The 17,662-nt window shown below is 45.3% G+C and overlaps 1 protein-coding gene across 4 annotated transcripts in view; it reads left to right on the plus strand.

The window, feature by feature from the left end:
• Nucleotides 1-963: 963 nt before the first annotated feature.
• Nucleotides 964-17,662, plus strand: part of coq8aa (coenzyme Q8A, genome duplicate a) — a 76,992-nt gene continuing 60,293 nt past the window's right edge. For 2 of the 4 annotated variants that reach the window (XM_043687293.2, XM_043687296.2), the window contains exons 1-3: nucleotides 964-1,078; nucleotides 11,656-11,833; nucleotides 13,047-13,391. In XM_043687293.2, coding sequence (XP_043543228.1) covers nucleotides 11,681-11,833; nucleotides 13,047-13,391 — 498 coding nt within the window. In that variant the 5' untranslated portion in view covers nucleotides 964-1,078; nucleotides 11,656-11,680. Of the gene's footprint in view, nucleotides 1,079-4,891; nucleotides 5,046-11,655; nucleotides 11,834-13,046; nucleotides 13,392-17,662 lie in introns of those variants that run through there. The other 2 variants (XM_043687295.2, XM_087984196.1) reach the window with 2 other exon arrangements.

Below are 17,662 nucleotides of genomic sequence, written 5' to 3' on the forward strand. Positions count from 1 at the left end.
AGGATATCAATGTGATATGGGTGTGGATACAGGTATAGATATGAGTGAGGTTATCAATGTGATATGGGTGTGGATACAGGTGTAGATATGAGGATATCAATGTGATATGGGTGTGGATACAGGTGTAGATATGAGTGAGGATATCAATGTGATATGGGTGTGGATACAGGTATAGATATGAGGTTACAAATGTGATATGGGTGTGGATACAGGTATAGATATGAGGTTACAAATGTGATATGGGTGTGGATACAGGTGTAGATATGAGGATATCAATGTGATATGGGTGTGGATACAGGTGTAGATTGGGTGAGGTTACAAATGTGATATGGGAGGGGATACATGCCTGAGTAGTACTCAGGTTTAGATACTGAAGTAAGGTGTTTAATTAGTTACAAATCTCACAAACATAGGCCTCTGTCCAATCTGGAGACTCCTAGGCGACCCCGATCCCGCCTCGCGGCCTCATTGGCTGCCGTCACAGCCGCACGCGGGCAACATCCCCAACTCATTGCCGGGCGACAGCCAACCAGCGCCTGGATAGATGTTGGACCAATCAGCGGCGAGTTACCGCCTGGAAAGGTGGGAACCTCGGTGACGGATGGACGGCGCTGCAGCCAATCAACTTCGAAAGTGGTGACTGATCCCGCCCTTCCACGTGGTGGGACCGTGGCTCTCCTAGCAATCGGCGTGGGGGCGGGGTGGGTGACGGGGCGGACGTGTTTTTTTCTCATCGCGGATCAACCAATCGAACAATGGATCTTGGTGATGGACAGGACGAGTGACCAATGGGACCGAAAGTACGCGTGATAGACGGATGAACCGTCCGATTGAAGGGAAGGATGCTGCAATAGCTACAGCAGTGACCAATCGAAGTGGAGGAACGATGATTGACGGATAGAGTGACCAATCGGGTACCGAGGGTGGGACGGGGCGGGATGTGATTGGGGGTGGTGAGGAGGGGGCTGTTGTTGTTGTTGTTGTTGGGTGAGTTTGGCGGACACGACACGACGGTTCACACCTCAGCTCAGCCCGTACCCAGACCCGCCGTCACCGCACGGACTGTCTCCCGGTGCAGGTTTGTCTGGCGGCCTTCACGTGGCGGATGGCGCGCGCACACACCGAGCCTTGTCTCAGGGACGGCGGCGGGCGGACGGGGGTCTGCGGTCACCATTCCCCCCCACCCCCCCCCCGGTCAGGCTGTCTCCTGATGGGCCCCGGGCCGGGGAGGGGTGAGGGGGCAGCTTGCTCAGGGCTGGTCCCCTTCCCCCGTCAGAGAGAGAGAGAGTGTGCGGGCGGGTGGTTATGTCCCACATGGTGATCCGCTCCGGGTCTGTACAACAGGGAGGGAAAAGGGGGCTCCTGGGGAGAGGGGGGGGGGGGGTGTCTCCTGGAGGGGAGGGGGAGGGGTGTCTCCTGGAGGGGAGGGGGGTGTCTCCTGGAGGAGGGGTTGGGTCGGATCCCAGAGGGGGGCTCCTGGAGAGAGGGGGGGGGGGGGGTGTCTCCTGGAGGAGGGGTTGGGTCGGATCCCAGAGGGGGGCTCCTGGAGAGAGGGGGGGGGGGGGGTGTCTCCTGGAGGAGGGGTTGGGTCGGATCCCAGAGGGGGGCTCCTGGAGAGAGGGGGAGGGGCGGTGTCTCCTGGAGGAGGGGGGGGGGGGCGGTGTCTCCTGGAGGAGGGGGGGGGTGGTGTCTCCTGGAGGAGGGGGGGGGGTGGTGTCTCCTGGAGGAGGGGGGGGGGCGGTGTCTCCTGGAGGAGGGGGGGGGGGGGGTGTCTCCTGGAGGAGGGGTTGGGTCGGATCCCAGAGGGGGGCTCCTGGAGAGAGGGGGGTGTCTCCTGGAGGGGAATGAGGAGTGGGTTTCTGGAGAGGGTGTGGAGGGGTGATCTGGAGAGGATGAGGGAGTGGTCCTGGAGGGGGTCTGGTGGTTGCCCTGGAGGTGTTTAGGGGGTTCCTGCAGGTGGATGAGGGGGTTCCTGGGGTAAATGAGAGGGTACCTGAAGGTTTGGAGGAGCACGGTGCTCTACAGCATTGAGGGTGTTGTGGGTGTTTGAAATGCGGTGGTTCTGGATTTGGGGAGGGTAAGTGTGGGGCAGGAGTTTGTGGAGAGTGTTGTTGAGGAGGTATGTTTGTGGTAGAGGGTGGCTTTTGGGATGGGAGGGGGGTTTGTGGAGGTGACCTTATGTTGCTCTGTGTTGGGGGAGTTTGTGCTGGCTATATCTTGCGGCACCTGGGAGGGCGAGGTTTACGTTTGCTGAAATGTTGCTGTGGGTGGGGGGGGGGTGCCGACTTGTGGTGGGTGTGAATTGCTGGGGGTGGGGGACTTTGGGGTGTATGTTATGAGTGGGAGGAGTTTGTGGCAGTCATGTGTTTCTGCGGTTTGTGGTGTATGAAGAAGTTGCTGCTGTCTGGATTGTTGTAACTGTTGCTACAAAATACATCGGGGAGAGAGGGAGGGAATAACATAGATGGTTTTGCCAAACTCTGCTTAGTTTAACACACTCCATGGCTGAATGACAGGCAGACAGATTTTCTGAAGTCTAGTGCAGATAGTCAGCATTATGAACAGCAACAGCATGAAGGTGAGGGCCCCAGATCTGCAATCTTAACAAGTTTCCATCTGTGAGAGTCCATCTCCCTGATCTATGGACGTGTTTGAGATTATTTACAGGGTTAATGGTTCCATTCTGACAGGCTGTGGTGTGCAGTTTTAAAAAAAACACACAAGTTGGCCATTGATCTACTCTCTGATGTAAACTACTGAAGGGGGTGGAGCTCTTGCAGAATCCACGTTGCATTTGCCAGATTTTTTTAGTGTAAAATTTAGAGTGGAGGGTGTCCTTTTTCTTTCAAGGTCACTTTTCCCAATGAGACTATCTTGTAGTTACTGTTCAAGTAGTAATCAGGGCGGAATGAAAACATTTGAATGAATATCTCCTAAACCAGGTTTTAAGATGTATTGTCTCCCTCCCATAAATGTAGAATTGGTCCAGAATCTGGTAAGCTGTTGCATTTTCCCTCAGCCATATAATGGAGAGACTTTCAGAACCTATGCTTGGTGTTATTTTAAATCATGCTCCTTGGATCCCTCAGAATATACAGAACAGAAACAGGCCATTTGGCCCAACTGGTCTGTGCCAGTATTTGTTCTCCGCACGGGTCTCCTTTTGTTGAGCTGATTTTAATCCATCTGCTGTTGATGGCTGTGTCTTCTGTTACTAAGTCCCCAGGCTTTGAAATTCTCCAATCGGTTATTGTACAGGACTCCTTAACACTGACTGCTTTGACCATGATTTTAGTCATTTGCTGTAATAACTCATGTGGCTTGGTGTGAAATTTTAATGTTTTTATGAAGGATTGCAATCTTTCATAATATAAAAGCTGCTATATAAACATAGAACATTATAAATTTGAGCTGAAAATGTGTTGCTGGAACAGCGCAGCACGTCAGGCAGCATCCAGGGAACAGGAGAATCGACGTTTCGGGCATAAGCCCTTCTTCAGGAACGCATTTTCAGCAACACATTTTCAGCTCTGATCTCCAGCATCTGCAGACCTCACTTTCTCCTCAAAGATTATAAATTTGAGCCCAAACAATTTCTCCTTCTGATCCTTTCTGCAGCATGTTTATGCAGTTTCCCTTTTATGGCCACTCCTTGTGTTAGTCAGTTCCTCATTCTAATCCCTCTCCATGTAAAGAACTTTCTCTTAAAGTTCTTTTAAATGTTTTATTGTTCATCTTTTCCTTACGACATTAATTCTGGATTTCTGTAGTTACCCTATTAATCTTGAAATCCAAAAGACTTTCTGTGGTTCACCCCCTATGCCTTTTGTTCTGGAGTAAGGAGCCCAGGCTGTTCAGTCTTTCCTCATTGACCGTTAAGATCTAGTCTGGGTATTTTCTTTGCCCCCCCCCCCCCCTTTCAACCTTGCACTTTGAGCAGTGACCTGGTCTGACCTATATTTTGAGCAATGTGATTGGTGGAACCCTGTTTGCTTTGTAAATAACCAACTTTGCAACAATACCCCTGTCCCCACCCCCTCCCCACTGCATACCTAACAGACCTGGCAATCCTGAAGAGAAACACACTGGTTTGAGATACCAGTAGCAAAGCAGAATTAAAACCGAACTGCTTATTGGAGTGTAACAGTCTGTTTTGATGCTTTGCCCAAGGAGTTTGAGTGTAAAGCTGAGAGCACTGCCTGAACAAAGACTTTTATTATTCTTGTACATTTTAACGTGGAAACATGTTCCAGGTTGGTTCACAGAAATATGATTGCGAAATGCCAATGATCCAAAGAAGGAGGTGGCCCTGATCTTGTACCCAAGGGGTGGGCTTTAGCAGAGTCTTTGAAGGGCCAGAGGTTTGGGAAAAGGAATTTAGCAGAAAGAACGATGGTTGTTTTCTGGAGCACTGGGGGGGGGGGGGGGGCCATGATGCTGGAGCAGTGGTGTAGTAGTAATTTTTTTTAAAGATTAGATTACTTACAGTGTGGAAACAGGCCCTTCGGCCCAACAAGTCCACACCGACCCTCCAAAGAGCAACCCACCCAGACCCATTCCCCTACATTTACCCCTTCACCTGATACTATGGGCAATTTAGCATGGCCAGTTCACCTAACCTGCACATCTTTAGACTGTGGGAGGAAACCCACGCAGACACGGGGAGAATGTGCAAACTCCACACAGACAGTTGCCCAAGGTGGGATTTGAACCCGGCTCTCTGGCGCTGTGAGGCAGCAGTGCTAACCACTGTGCCGCCCGCTTTGAATGGACCGTTAATGTAGAGATTTAGGCTAATGTTTTCGGGACATGGGATTGAACTCCACCACGGTAGGTGGTGAAATCGGAATTCAACTTTTTAAAAAATCTGGAATTGGTTGCTAATCTGATCCACACACAGCATCATAATTGAACTGACCATTGAAATGTCCTGGAGAGCTAATCAGTTCAAAGGCAATGAGGAATAGGCAACAAAGGTCAGCCTTGCCAACTATAAGACATCTCATTAAAGAATGAAGAGAAAAGTGAGCAGTTTTGAACATAAGGTAAGGTGATATTCCATGTGATTTTTTTTTAAAAGGGGAATTTTAAAAATTATTCTTTAATGGGATGTAGGCATTGAGATCCCTAATAACCTTCAAGAACAGCTGCAGTCCTTGGGGTGCTTCTAGGAAGGACGTTCTGGGATTTTGACCCCAAAATGTTCATGGGAATATATTTCCAAGTTGTAATGGTGTGTGGCCTGGAGGGAAACCAGCAGTTAGGTGATTTCTATGTACAAAGAAAATTGCTGTATTCAAATGGCTGTTGTTCCTCAGTCAATTATGAAGTTGTTTTTCCAGACAACCACTATGAAAGGGTATGGAGCAAAAGTGTGTACATGGAGTTAGGTTGCGGATCAGTCTTGATTCTGTTGAATGACAGAACAAACTTGAGGGGCTGAATGTCCCACTCTTCTTCCCATTTCACAATCTCAGGATGTCTTGGAACAGTTCACAAGGATTCGGTTCACTGTGAAGTCATAGAGATGTGCAGCGTGGAAACAGACCTTTTGGTCCAACATGTCCATACCGACCAGATATCCCAACCCAATCTAGTCTCACCTGCCAGCACCTGGCCCATATCCCTCCAAACCCTTCCTATTCATATACCCATCCAAATGTCTCTTAAATGTTGCAATTGTTGAAGTGTCGACACGATTACAATGTGAGAAAGGAGGCAGTCAGTTTTCATGTGGCAAGATGCCTCGAAAGCAGTTTGATAATTCTTTTTATTCACTTGCGGGATATGGATGTTGCTGGCTGGCCAGTTTTTATTGTCCACCCCCAATCGTTTGTTCCACTAAAGTTGTTGAAAGGGATAAATTTTGACCATGCCAATGGAGATAATGTAGGTTTGAAGCCTTGGTGACATTTGAACGTGACAGTAAAGGTAACTGGTTGGGATGTGAGGACAGGAGGTGGTTAAGCATGTTAGAGGTTTCAGTCATGGCTGAATGGATCATAAGCTTGAGTCAGAAGCTTATGGACTCATGTTTACTTGAGAAATGTGACAATAAAGAATATGCTGATACTCTGCTGAAAAAGGAGTGCTGCACTGCAGTCCTTCAGATGAGATGTTACGTCAAGGCCTCATCTATCCCCAGCTGGTTTGCGAAGATCCCTTAATATTTCTTTGATCGAGAAAGAGTTCTACCTGGTATTCTGGCCAACACGTATCTGCCTTGTGAAGGCAGATTCTCTCGTTAACTCATTGCTGGTTATCGGAGCTTGCTCAGTGGAACCTTGCCATGTGCAAATAAATCGATTATATTTACCTTCAAAATGATCTATCACATCTCTTTTTAAAAAAAAATCATCAATCCTAAAATTCTGTACTGTTTCTGAGCAGTATGATAAGGTATCACACTATTGCAGACTTTTAGTCATCCAACTGCATGAACATGTTCAATAATGTTGAAAGAAATGGAGGGCCAGTTGATGAATGACGACTTGCCATGATGAATGAGTTTACAGAGGGAGACTCGGGAGTGGGATTGGAGAGGAGCGTGGTTGTCTGAGACTTTGGAATAGGATTGGAGAGGAGGGTGGTTGGCAGAGACTCGAACGGGATTGGAGAGGAGCGTGATACTGACTAACTAGTTACCTTGTTATTCAGGTTAACACCAAGTCTCTGTCAGCTGTCAGTATCTATTTGATGTCTGCTTGAGCTTCTAACTTCATGTTCCAGCTGTGACAGACTGCTGAGTTTGAGGTCTGTAATATCGCTTCTCTCTGGCCCTGTCTCAGCTCATCTGCTGTTGAAACTCTCACTTAAATGATTGTCACCTTCAGCCTATTTCAGTGCACTCCAGGCTGACATCCAATTCCCTGCCCACTGGTCCCATCCAGACATCTGTGCACTGTCTCTCAGCACTCTTGTTACTGGGAAACACTGTTTCCAAATGTCTGCAATGTACAATTCTCTCTTGTACAGGAATACTGTAATTGTCTGCTTTGTTCTGACTGGGTTCTCGGAAGCCAGCTGTTTGTTCTGCGTTTCATGGCCATGCCATCAGTGAATAGGTCCTAAGCTCTGAGATTCACTCCCTCAACGACTAAGCCCCACCATCTCTCTTTTTAAAAATGTCCTTCAAACCTGTCTCTTTGACAGTCATTGTCTTTGGTCACCATCCATTTTGTGATGGCACCAATATGAAGCCTGTTGGGAAATTTTTCCACACTTATTAAAAAGGCACTACAGGTCCTTTTTTATTTGTTTCCAATCCCCGCTGTCTTTCTCGCTCTCTCTTCAATCTTCCAACAATTATCTCTCTTTCTTTTGCATTCTTTCTGTATTCCTTTTTGTCTTGTTCTTGTCCCTTGCTCTGCATTTTTCATTTTTTTGTTTCTTCTCTCTTCTGACAGTGAATTTCAGAATGAGTTAATTGTCTTTGAGGTGCTTTGGGATATCCTGGCTTATCAGAGACCTTGGGAGGTGTGTGTGTGGTACCATGTGCATGTGTTGCTGGCCTCTTACTGATTATTATATATCATGACTTAGGTTAATGATTTGGAGACAGCAGCTGGAGGAGCTTAAATTCAGTTAAACAAATCATGATCAGAAACCACCAAAATGTTGTGAAAAAAGCATCAGCTTCACACATGTCCATTGTGGAATGAAACCCATCGTCCTTGCCAGTATGGCCTCTATGTAACTACTAACTGGTGTCTGGAATGGCCTAGCAGACTACTCGATTGTACTTAAAATGCAGCAGAACAGTACCTTTTTTTTTAAAAGGCAGTTATGGGCAGATAATAAATAGTGACCGTGACAATTTGCATCCTGTGAATTAAAAAGGAATGGCAATCTTTTTATTTAATTCTTTCAATCACTGACACTGAGGTTTGTGTGTGTTCCAGCATAATTAGTGTTTTCAAGCACACTCATGTTTCCCCTTTAAGAAGTATTGGTATTGCGACACTGGTAATAGCAGCTGTGAGTTTGCTCTAACCATGCCACTCAGTGCAAACAACTCCCTTGGAATAAACAAGTGATTTTTGACAATTGCTGTATCTTTCCGTTTTCTGTAAATGTAAGCCTCCTGCTTGTCCCGCAATCCATGAGTTTGTTTTCAGGCCCTTGCACCTTCATTTGATCAGGCGGAGAGACGAGCATAAGGAAGAAAATAATTAATATGCATTTAAATAGAGCCGTACACAACCTTGGGACATGCCATAGCACTTAACAGTGAACAAGATACTTTTGAAGTGTTATTACTGTTGTAATGCAGCAGCCAAATTGCACAATATCTCTGTTTTAGTAATGTTGGATGTGGCTAAATTTGGGAAATTGCTGTCAGTGCAAAGCTGTAATAAGGCTGGTGGGGTGGGGCTACCAGTTGGAGTTTGTGGGGTCACGGGTAGAGAGCAGGATGTCAGAGTCATAGAGGTGTACAGCACGGAAACAGACCCTTCAGTCCAACCCGTCCATGCCGACCAGATATCCCAACCCAATCTAGTCCCACCTGCCAGCACCTGGCCCATATCCCTCCAAACCCTTCCTATTCATATACCCACCAAAATGCCTTTTAAATGTTGCAATTGTACCAGCCTCCACCACATCCTCTGGCAGCTCATTCCATACACGTACCACCCTCTGTGTGAAAAAGTTGCCCCTTCGGTCTCTTTTATATCTTTCTCCTCTCACCCTAAACCCTATGCCCTCTAGTTCTGGACTCCCCCCGACCCCAGGGAAAAAACCTTGTCTATTTATCCTATCCGTGCCCCTCATAATTTTATAAACCTCCATCAGGTCACCCCTCAGCCTCCGACGCTCCAGGGAAAACAGCCCCTGCCCGTTCAGCCTCTCCCTATAACTCAAACCCTCCAACCCTAGCAATTTCCTTGTAAATCTTTTCTGAACCCTTTCAGGTTTCACAACATCCTTCCGGTAGGAAGGAGACCAGAATTGGATACAATATTCCAACAGTGGCCTAACCAATGTCCTGTACAGCAGCAATATGGCCTCCCAACTCCTGTACTCAATACACTGACCAATAAAGGAAAGCATACCAAATGCTGCCTTCACTATCCTATCTACCCGCGACTCCACTTTCAAGGAGCTGCATTCCAAGGTCTCTTTGTTCAGCAACACTCTATAGGACCTTACCATTAAGTGTACAAGTACTGTTAAGATTTGCTTTCCCAAAATGCATCAGCTCGCATTTATCTGAATTAAACTCCCTCTGCCACTCCTCAGCCCATTGGCCCATTTGGTCAAGATCCCGTCCATTAGTTTCGGGAGATTTGTAGGGTGAAGATATAGTAAGCTTGCTTTGCTGTGACACTTTCTGAACAGTATCTAACACATTGTGCCTCAGGCAGCAAAATGAACTTGTCTTGGCTTGTTGTGTACTGCATCAGCAGATCTACTGCTGGAACTCTCCATTCCCAAGTTAACTCTGGTCTCAATTGTTCAAGTGAAACAGTGGCTGGTCATATGCTTCCATATATTCTGCTGATCAATTTCCACCTATGTTGTCTTCTGATTAAGCAACACTTCGGCTTTACAATTTCTTGCCTTGTCTTTGAATCCTTTTATATCTCTGAAACCATCTTCTACAATCCTTTACTGCATGTATCCAAACCTTGTTTCTTTGCTTCCCCAGTTTTAATTGTTCACTGTAACTAGCCATGTCTTCAGTCACCTTCACCCTAACCTCTGGAATGCCCTCCCCTTATCCCTCCATCTCCAAAACACTACTTAAACATATCTATCTAACCAAAGTTTTGGCCAGTTGCCTTAATGTTGCCTCAAGTAGACTGGTGTCTGGTCTTTCCTTTAAAAGCACAATAATTCCTCTGGGTAAATGGGCATGCAAATAATTGACAATTCAGCCATTTGAGTCTGCTCCACTATTCACTAAGATCACTGATTAAATTGAATTTAAATGAACTGAATTGAATTTATTGTCATGTGTACTGAGGCACAGTGAAAAGCTTTGTTTTGCGAGCAATACAGGCAGATCAGAGTTAAGTAGCATAGATAAGTAAATAATAGGTAAACAGCGACAAAAACAATAACAGGTACAGGCAAATGTTAAGAGTTTGAGAGTCCATTCAGTATTCTAACAACAATAGGGTAGAAACTGTTTCGAAACATGTCGGGTTAGAAACTGGTGCGTGTGTTCAGGCTTCTGTGCCTTCTCCTCGATCGTAGAGGCTGTAGAAAAACATTGCCAGGGTGGGATGGATCTTTGAGAATGCCGGCGGCCTTTCCTTGACAGCGGGCCTGGTAGATGGATTCTATAGATGGGAGGTTGGCCTTTGTGATTGGCTGTCTGGGCTGGGTTCACCACTCTCTGTAACCGTCTCTGATCTTGAATGGTACTGTTGCCATACCAGGTAGTGATACATCCAGACAGAATGCCCTCGATAGTGCACTTATAAAAGTTAGCAAGGGTATTCACTAATGACAAATTTCCTCAGTGCCTGAGGAAGAAGAGACGTTGCTGGGCCTTTGTAACCAATGCACCCACATGAAAAGTCCAAGACAGCTTGTTGTGGATGACCACACTCAGGAGCTTGACACTCTCCACTCCTTCCACCTCTGTGCTGTTAATGTGTAAGGGGGCATGAGTAACATCCCGCCGAAAGTCAATAATGAGTTCCTTGCTTTTGCTGGTATTGAGAGCTAGGTTGTTTTCAGGGCACAATTTTTCCAATGTTTTCCACCTCTCATCTGTAGTCTGTTTCGTCACCATCTGAGATTTGACAGGCTATGGTGGTGTTATCAGCGGTATTTGGTGACGTAGTCATGGGTATACAGTGAGTACGGTGGGGGGCTCCAGTGTTGAGTGTTAGTGAGGATGAAATATTGTCCCCGATCTTCGCTGATTGTGGCCTGTGGGTCACGAAACTGAGGATCCAGTTACAGAGAGTGGGGCTTAGTCTGAGATTACTTTAGTAATCAGCCTCGAGGGGATAATAGTATTGAAGGCTGAACTGTAGTCAGTAACTCAAGTCCAGTTTTCCATCTATACTGCATAACATTTCACCCCCTCGCTTAACAAGGATCTATCCACCTTATAAAAATAGTCACAATCTTTGCTTCACTACCCTTACAGAAAGAGAATTCCAAAGATTCATGATTCTTTTCTGAGGAAAAAACAAATTTGCTTCATCTGTTTTAAACCGGTAACCCCAGATTTTTGAGCAATGATCCCCATGTTATAGATCCTTCTGCAAGAGGAAACTTCCTCTGCAAATCTACCTCGTCAAGAACCTGCAGGATCTTTCAATTGAGTCACCTCTTACTCTTCCAGCAGGTATAAATCTAGTCTATCCAAACTTTATTGGAAGGCAATCTCTCTTTCTCCCTCTCTCTTCCTCACCCTCTCCCAATACGAAAATATATTCTGTTACATTGAGGGCATTGTGTCATTAACAGGCTGTGGTAATGGTCAGTCATGTCACTACTGGATGTGCCGCACTTGCCTAAGGGCCAGCGAGTCCCAGTTCTGTGTTTGTGTGTGTGCGCGCGTGCAGAACTTTGTGCTTCCTGAGAAGGTGCCACTCGATTTTTGAAATGCAGTGTTTTCCATGGTGTTGCAGTTTGCTGAGGTAGTTCCTGGGTTTGATTTGCTTACTAATTTAGGGCAATTTCTTTCTCCAGCAGAAAGATAAAGCGGACCCCCATCATGGCCAGTGACGTTCTCATGTTGATGAGGGGCCTTGCCAAGCTGAGCCAGGCCATTGTTGAGACCCAGACCATGCAGATGCGAGTGGCAGCGGTGAGGGACTGGCAGGCGTCTGCCGAAGATGCCATCAGTGCAGCAGTCGGAAAGGTGCAGGTACAGAGCCATGTTTTTTTTTCAACAAAACCATGTATTTGTTCATTCTGGACATGTCACTGTTGCTGCCATTTAGTTGACCTGGAGAAGCTGGTGATGTGCTGCCATCTTGAACTGTTGCAGTCCTTGAGAAGGAGGAATACTGTTAAGTAGGGAATTCCAGGATTTTTACCCAGGAACAGTAATATATTCCCAAATTCCGAAGGTATGCAAATTGGCGGGGAATTTCTAAACGCTGCAGACAAAAACAAAAATTGCTGGAAAGGCTCAGCAGCTCTGGCAGCATCTGTGGAGAGAAATCAGAGTTAATGTTTCAGATTGAGTGTCAGTTCCCCTTTTCTGAGAAAGGGTCACTTGTCTCGAAACATTAACTCTGGAAGCATCTGAGGAGACAAATCCAATTTAATGTCAAGTGACCCTTCCTCAGAACAGGGAGAGGGTCTCTCAACCTGAAACATTAACTCTGATTTCTCTCCACAAATGCTGCCAGACCTGAAGAGCTTTTCCAGAAATTGCTATTTTTGTCTGATTTATAGCATCTGCAGTTTTTTTGGTTTTATTTATGAGTGCTGATGTTCCTCCCTGAAAACAGGAGACCACCCAAATTAGGAGCAGAAGGAAGCCATAGCACCCCCTGAGCCTGTTTCTCTTTTAACACAATTGTAGCTGATCTGATCGTGGCCTCGATCTACTTTGCTATCCTGCACTCCATAACCCTCAACTCCTTTGTAGATCCAAAGTCTTCCCAGCTCAGGCTTGAACATATTTACTGACCCAGCTTCTTTGGAGCAGAGAACTCCAAACTATGAATGACATTGACGGAAGAAGTTTCTTCTCATCCGTATCTGAGGTGGAAGACTTCTCTATCCTTAATCAGTGCCCTTCGTCCTCGACTTTCCCCAGAAAGAGAAACGTGCTGTCGGCATGGAACCTATCGAGCCCTCAATCTGTTTATCTTTAAATAAAATCACCTTATTGTTCTAAACTCCAATGATTATCGGCCAACCCAGTCAACATTTCATAAGAAATCACCTTCATCTCAGGAATTTACCTCTTGAAGGTTCTCTGAGCTGCCTTCAAAGCCAAGCATTATCACCTGGCCTTGTTTTAACCCGCCAAGTGAAGGGAAGGTTAACTCTGTTGTGTGGGAGATTTGCCACAGGTTTGCTCACTGCATGTAACCACCTGCTATTTGTTTAATTTCTGATTCTAGGATGTTGTGTCACGGCAAGAAAACCTCTCGGAACTAGACAAGGATTTCACTTCCAGGTGGAGTCTTGATGGTGAGGCCTATGAGGAGGTGACGCAAGACTTCACCACAGCCACCCAGCAGCACCAGGCGACTGTTGACCCCGCGGCGTTTGACTCAGCATCTCCTGAGAAGAACGCTGGGTTATTCACTGGACAGTCTGGGGACTCGAGCAGCCCCTTCTCATCTGGAACCCAGAAGAGGTCCTTCCATCAAGACCACCGTTCTGTCAGCGGGCTAACTGCTGAAGATATCGACAAGGCTCGAGAGGCCAAAGTCTCTCCTACAGACAAACCTTACAGACAGATGGTATGTCCCATTCTTTCCCCACCTTCTTGGACTGAGTCAACCTTAACATGTTGTGAGTTTGCAAACTTGAAGAATCCATCTGGGTGATAGAAGCTTCTGGAAGTTCAGTAGTGTTAATTCAATTTCAAAAGAATTATTGAGGTTCAAGTAATTTGGCCATGTTGATACTGACATGGAGAATATAATATTCGAGTCAGCTTTCAGTCCATCTCTGCACAGCTTTTATCAACGAGCAGCTACAGTTAAATACTTCACTCAATCCAGTGAACAAGAGACATGGAATCATACAGAATGGAAGGAGGCCGTTTGACCCATTGGCTGGCTTATCCAAAAGTAATTAAATTATCCTGCCCTCCTCTTTCCGCAGCCCTGTGGATTTTTCCCCTTCAACTGCAATTCAGATGCAATTCTCCTTTGAAAGTTATTGTTATACCACCTTTCACTACCTTTTCAGGCAGTGCAGTCCAGATCTTATGACTTATACTTAAACAAAACATCACGTGAAAGTGCTGGTGTTGGACTGGAATGAGCAAAGTCGAAGTCATATGATACCAGGTTATACTCCAACAGGTTTCTTTGAAATCACAAGCTTTCGGAGCACTGCATCTTCATCAGGTGAGGTCAACTAACGAAGGAGCAGCTCTCTGAAAGCTTGTGATTTCAAATAAATCTGTTAGAGTGTAACTGGGTGTCATGCGACTTCTGACTTGAAATGAAGCGAATTGCCCTTATTCCTCATTGATACTTTCATGAATCATATAAAAACTGCTTCTTAACTTCTGACCCATCTATTGTTGGCATTGATTCTTTATTCTATCTAAACTGTTGGTGATTTTGGGAATTCTTCCATTATCTCAACTTGTCTGCTGTGAGAAAGGACCACCTTCTCCAGCCTCTTCCTGGGACCTTTTTGTTAAATCTCTCCCGTATCACTCAAGGGCCTCACCAGCCTTCCAAAATATCAGCTTGTAAATACACACACCTTTTGCATCATACATAAGAAACTGGAACAGGCCATTCAGCTTATTGTGCCTAATCTCATGTTCAGTTAGATTGTAATTGAGCTGTTCTGAGCTCCATCAAACCCTCGCCTGGTTCACTAATCATAAATTCCCTTGTCTAACTAAAATCAGTTTCTGCTTTCGGTTTTCAATTGATCTTCAGCCTTTTGTTGGAAGAGAGAGAGAGTGAATTCCAGCTTTCCGTTAGCTTTCAAACGAATGTATGTTTCCTGGTGGCATCCCTGAATGGGTTAACTCTAATTTTGATGTGGTGATTTTGTTCTGGAGTCGTCATCTTGAAAAATAGTCTCTTTCAACTGATCCTATGAACTCCTTTTAACATCTTGAACATCCTGAGTAGATCACTCTGTTTCCTCTCCTCAGAATGCTAACTTAGTCTGCGCTACTTTTGTTTTCCATCTTTCATGGGATGTAGATGATGTTAGCAGGCACAGGTCTCTTCAACCGAGTGGCTTACTGGGCCATTTGAGAATAAATAAGAGACAACCAACCCACGTTGCTGTAGAACTGATGTTGTACATAAATCAGACCAGGAATGGGCAGTAGATTTCCTTCCCTAACCGCAGTAGTGAGCCAGTTGGGTTTTTAACAAGAACCAATGATACTTTCAGTACTGGCGACCAGAAAACTAACTTTCTACAGCACTTTTCACATCCTCAGGATGTCCCATACCACTGTACAGCCAATGTTGAACTTCTATGCATAGTATTGGTTATAAATAAATTAATAAATTATTAACAGCATCTCACCATCAGCAATATGATCATGATGAAATTTGTTTTTTAATTAGTGCTTTTTATGCGATAAACATTAGCCAGGACATTGGAAGAGCTCTCCTGCTGCTCTTTAAAATAGCACTGTGCAATCTTTTTCATCCACTTGGAAGGGCAGGTGAGGATTTGTCTGAAAGGTAGCACCTCTGACAGTGCAGCATTCCGTCATCTGCACTAGAGTGTCAGTCTAGACATCATGCCCAAGCCTGTGGTGTGACTGAGGGCAGCCAGCTTGCATTATTACACAACCCAGTAAAGTATGGACATTCAGTGCTTTGACAGTAGTGACTGGACTGCAAGTATCGCTTTCTTTTTGGACTGTCCTTAGCAAGAACTCTGTTGAAAAGATCTGAGAATAATCTAACTATTGGTTTTCCTTGTTGTTTACTTAGGAACACAGTGTGCCAATTGACCACTGAGTTTCCTAAGATGCAAGAATGATTACATCCAATGACTCTTCATTGACTGTAAAGGGCTGAGACATCTAGTAGGTGCAGTAGGTGCTATATAAATACAAGTCTGTCTTTTGTTAGTGCTGTGACTTGTGTATTAAAAATAAGTCTTGGTCTCATTAACTAGCAAACTTCTTTCTTGTGGATGTTTTTAGAAAAGTTTTCAATCCAAGAAAAATTAATGAGCCTAACTTGTTTTCATGCTAGCTGGCATCTTTGCCTCTGTTTGTCCTCTGTGTATATTTTATCCAGTTAAATAGTTTGTACTTTGATCATGCTCCATATAAGACTGGTGACCTTTTTCTCGCAGGGTAGTGTAGCCAGAGAAACACAATTGCCAACTCCTGCATTCTCCCAGCCTATCATTTTTAGTTAGCCCATTTTTGGGCATTGAAAACTGCTGTCTGGAATCAAACACTGCCTCTACACCTCCCAAGTAGAGTCATAGAGAAATACAGCACAGAAGCAGATCCTTCAGTCCAACTCATCCATGCCGACCAGATATCCCAACCCAATCTAGTCCCATTTGTCTGCACTTGCCCCCTATCCCCCTCAACCCTTCCTGTTCATATACTCATCCAGATGCCTTTTAAATGTTATAATTGTACCAGCCTCCACCACTTTCTCTGGCAGCTCTACCCTCTGTGTGAAAATATTGCACCTCAGGTCTGTTTTATGTTTTTCCCCTCACCCCTCTAGTTCTGGACCCCCCCCCCCCCCACCCCATGGAAAAGATTTTGTCTACTTATCCTATCCATGCCCCTCATGATTTTATAAACCTCTACAAGGTCACCCCTTAGCCTACAACGCTGCAGGGAAAACAGCCCTAGCCTATTCAGCCTCTCTCTATAGCTCAAATCCTTCAACCCTGGTAACGTCCTTGTAAATCTTTTACTGAATCCTTTCAAGTTTCACGACAGACTTTCATGCCTCTCGTACTCCTCCCTTTTTCTGCCTCCAAGTGAGTGGGAGTTCATATTGGCAGCAGTGTTCTGGATGATGTGCAGTAATATCCCAGAAGATAGGAGATGCAGCTTGTTGTAGCACCGGGCCCTGAGGATGCAGTGAGGCTAGTGAGCCCGATTCCAGAAATCAGAAAGGAAACATGATGATTGTACGACACCTTTCACAAGTTAAGAGCATTTCAATAGCTGCCAGTCTGTTCCAGTAGACCCTACAGCCTTTGAACTGAGATTTAAAAATCCCAGATTTTGTTGAATCTTTGTTTCACAGATTTGAACCTATTCCCCAGAACATTGGTCTAGGGCTCAAGATTCCTTATCCAATAACATTACAAGCAGCCCACCAACCTTTCTAAAGATGTACAGCTGTGTATTTGTGGTGACTGAATAGGTCAACCTGTCTTTTGTATTCTTTGGGATTCTGGAGTTCTGTCAAGTTTTCCATAAAAGCTGGAGAGGCTGTGATGGTTCTGTTTAGAATAAAGAATGTTAAGGGGAGACTTGATAGCAGAGTTCACCAAATGAATAGGTTTGTCACAAACTAAATCAGATGAAAAGATTCATTTTACACAGTGGTTTGGGTGTACCGCCTGAAAGCGCAAAGTTGAAAGCAAATGCAGTAATAACATTTAAATGGGAATTGGATAAGTACCTGAAGGGGAAAGATTTGACAAATTCTAGAGAAAGAGTCGGGAAGTGGGCTGATTCAAAGGACTGCGCAGCCACAATGGGCTGAACTGAGACCTGGAGCACATAGAGGTTCCTCAGCTGCAGTTTGAGACCCAGCAGAGGCAGATACAGCAGTGGAGAGGGAGACATACTGGCTGTGAAGGTGAGCTCAGTACACCTATACCCCTGAATAAAATAGCCAGAACCTCGGGAGCGCTCTCACTGCATACTTAATAACACACTAATTTAAATTACAGCAATTTGCAACATTTTATAAAGCACATTAAAATGTTTGAACACCTCAAAGTCCCTGTGGAGGAAGGCCGATTCAAGAAGAATGGCTGAGATGCAGAAAGGAGAATTTGGGCAGGATGGGCCAAAGAACCGCCTTCA

This window comes from Chiloscyllium plagiosum, unplaced genomic scaffold (genome assembly GCF_037043375.1).
Source record: "Chiloscyllium plagiosum isolate Xiang-an unplaced genomic scaffold, Cpla_swu_hap1 HiC_scaffold_3, whole genome shotgun sequence".
Taxonomy (NCBI): Eukaryota; Metazoa; Chordata; class Chondrichthyes; order Orectolobiformes; family Hemiscylliidae; genus Chiloscyllium; species Chiloscyllium plagiosum.